Below are 3,415 nucleotides of genomic sequence, written 5' to 3' on the forward strand. Positions count from 1 at the left end.
TGTTCGCGTTGCGACTCACGATTTTTAACGACTGAGTCATCTATCGGTAACAATGCTCAAACCTGATCTTTCAGGCCATCGCCCCCCCATGTGGTGATACACTGCGGATGGTGCGTGTGCCCGTTCGTGCCTAAGGCGGAACGGATCAGGCGAGGTGCGCCCATGCTGGGCGCATGGGCAGACAGGCGTGAGCGCACGCATGCCAAGCGTCGTGCGCCATCGCCAAGCGCCATGCACAGGCGCCAACACTACGCGCGAGCGCCAAGCGCCACGTGGGAGTGCAAAGCGCTGCGCGCGGCCGTGGGACGCGCAAGCCAGGCGGCGTGCCGTAGGTGCAGCGCGTGGAGTTGTGCGGGGTGCCGTGCAGCAGCTGCGCGGGCAGCATGCACATTGCGTGTGCGGGGCACGGGGTAGGGAGACATCCTGCTAGGAGACCAAGGCATGTGGCGCACTGAGAGCGCTGAGTCGGCACAGAGGCTGTGCCGCGTAGCGCTCCGCGGGTAGTGCTGGGCGCACCACGCCCAACTAGAGGCGCCGAATGTGGCAGCACCGTGCAGACTGCACACAATGGTGTTAGCGCAGGTGTCGGTGGCGTGTTTGATCGTCAAGGTAGGGGTGGCGTGTGTGACTGCCACGCCCGCGGGCACGCGGCGCCTGGTCCGAGGGCACATGTGTTGCTGCAGAGTGGACGCGTGCTTGCCGAGCGGCGGCCTTGAGGTAGAGAGGCGACACTACCTTGACGCAAGGCGCCTCGTCTTGTTCGTTTGTATCACCCCTCGTCCTCCCCCATGTAATTGCCCCGACTACGATGTAACCATTCATGATATGAATGCGGTGACCCTATTCCCTGACGGGGCTGCGTTCCCACCATCTGCTCTAACCCCTTCTATGCGATCTTAAGCAATTACCAGGACTTCCGCTGCAAGAGATCAAGGCTGCTCAGTGTTTTGCTCCGAGCGCTGAGGCCGGCATACGTCATATTCGAGCAAGAGACCTAGCTCGAGATTTGACCGTGTGACAGTGAGAGAGAGTGTGTGAGTTTGAGAGAGAAAGTGAGTGAGTTTGAGAGAGAAAATGAGTGAGTTTGAGAGAGAGGGGACCAGAATCAATTGCTTTGTAACTTTACTTATTTTGATGAATATCTCAGGTGTAGAGAGAGAGAGAGAGAGGGAGATAGAGAGAGAGAGAGGAAGGCTTATTTGGGAGGGGGGGAGAGGACGGTGTAGAGAAGGAGAAAGGAGACGATGATAATCGCACCGAAGAGGGTGAACTGAGGACTAGTCCACAGCCGGAGATTGAATCTCTCCGTCTTCTTTATCGGATCCACCTCCTCCGCAAGTGGGTAATCGGATCTTCTCGGATTCCACGTCACGTATTTGTTCATGTCGAACTGAGAGAAGAGGCTCTTCCTCGTGCTCTTCTTGAAGCTCACCCACGCCTTGTCCCAGTCCGTCGCCCGCCTGCTCCCTTCGATCAAATCTCATCGTCAGATCTCCTCAATTCAATAAAAAAATCAAATTGACTGACATTTTCCCCTCAAAGATTGGGTTAAAATGAATTACGTAATGCTAGGTAATCCAGTTTCCATCATTAAATAATAACGTTGAATGGTATTCTTTAATTTTATGTTATTTTATGAGAGGAATTCCGATCTACGACAGATTTTCGCCAGTCTTTGGAATTCAAGAGCCACGAAGATCTGGATATAATAATTTCTATCGCTCAATAAGAAGAGTAGTTCTGGATCATCTGTTATTAATGCAGCCGTTTGATTCTTCCTAAACGAGTAGAACTAGAACCTAAACTTGTTTCTCTCCGTCGTGAAATCATTCAATCGGATTTTAATGACAATACGAACGCTATCAGTAAATAATAACACCGGATTAAATTTCCTGGTATCAATCACTGCTTTCAATGATCTACGCCTCCCGCTAGATTACAACCGCTTGGATCTCACTCTTTCTAGGGTTTTTGTTTCATTATTCCCTAATCTTGCGTGAAATCCTCGGATTGGAATCGAAATTGCGGAACGGACGCACCGATCTCAAGGAAATTATCAGAAGAACATGAAACGGATCGAGAGTTCGCACGGATCTGCGGTACCTTCGTCGTCCTTGCCGTCCCGAGAACAGCGCGGCCGTAGAATCGAGGATGAACAACAGCGGCGCGGCGTCAACCTACAAACCAGATCCATTCCCGCTTCAGATCGAAATCGCCGAAGATCGAATCGGCGATGAAGATTGAAGAACGGACGAACGAACGTTGCGATTCGGTTGGAAGTTATCCACGAAATCCGCAGACGAAGGTGATTGGTCCGTCTAAACGCCCAAATTCCAGTTATATATAGAGGCGTGAGCTGACGTGGATATCCACGTCATTCGCCACGTCATTACCATTTTTAGGTATATTTCAAAAAATTACACTTGCCGCACGTATACACGTGTGGGCAACAGGCGCTGCACGTGCAGGCTTCAACCAAAGCTGGATGGCGCACGTGTACCGGTCAGCCCTGGGTGTTGACGAGACGAACACGATTTTTCATTTTTAAAAAAGAGAAATGTCCGTTTTTTTTAAATGTTCTCTCCCCCCTCATTTATCACATAGAGGAGTTGCCCTCATGGATATGTCTAGATGATGATGATGATGGTAACTACTTTCGTTTGTTCACCCGACGTGGTTAGGGTTCGCCAAACCGACATCCGTCCGTCATCCGGTATCGTACAACTGATATCCGATATCCGGGAAAAAATGGGACGGTGTCGGATATCGGATATCGGGCGATATCCGTCTCTGAGGGGTAGACGGATATCGGTACCAGATACCGTAGGTAGAGGGACGCAACAGATATCGGATGCCAGATATCGGTTTTCGATATCCGAATATCGGAACCGGTATCCAGATATCGGAACCGGTATCCGGATATCGGAACCCGTATCCGGATATCGGAACCCGTATCGACAGTAAAAAAATACAATTTACATATCAATCTATGACTTACTTACATTAGCGTCGAATGATTTTATTCTATTTTCAATCTCAGTTAGTATATAGAGTGCAAAAAATTTATTTTCTTCCATATCGGATAACAAGATCTGAATTTTAATGTAAACTCAGAATCCCATTATCCCACATGGAAGAAATTAGAAATCTTTCTCTGTATATATTAAATGAATCCGACAATACATTTAATGGTAAAATTATATTTTAATCTATACTCACTATATTTAATGGTCCTTATATTTGTTCATTATTTAGTATAATATCCCAGCGTCCAATAAATAGAAGTGAAAAGTTCTATTTTCTTCCATATGGGATAAAGGGATTCGGATTTTAACACCAAACCCGAATCTTGTTATCCCATATGGAAAAAAATGATAATATTTTGATGTATATATTAAACGAGATGGATAATCAA

At 47.9% G+C, this 3,415-nt stretch overlaps 1 protein-coding gene across 1 annotated transcript; it reads right to left on the reverse strand.

The window, feature by feature from the left end:
* Positions 1-1,109: 1,109 nt before the first annotated feature.
* Positions 1,110-2,304, reverse strand: LOC144715839 (2,3-bisphosphoglycerate-independent phosphoglycerate mutase). The gene is made up of 2 exons (XM_078590846.1): positions 2,104-2,304; positions 1,110-1,467 (listed from the first exon to the last, which is right to left on the reverse strand). The coding sequence occupies exons 1-2, from the start codon at positions 2,192-2,194 to the stop codon at positions 1,196-1,198; spliced, it is 363 nt and encodes a 120-aa protein (XP_078446972.1). The 5' UTR covers positions 2,195-2,304; the 3' UTR covers positions 1,110-1,195.
* Between the last annotated feature and the right edge of the window lie 1,111 nt (positions 2,305-3,415).

Source organism: Wolffia australiana, chromosome 19 (genome assembly GCF_029677425.1).
Source record: "Wolffia australiana isolate 7733 chromosome 19, ASM2967742v1".
Classification (NCBI taxonomy): Eukaryota; Viridiplantae; Streptophyta; class Magnoliopsida; order Alismatales; family Araceae; genus Wolffia; species Wolffia australiana.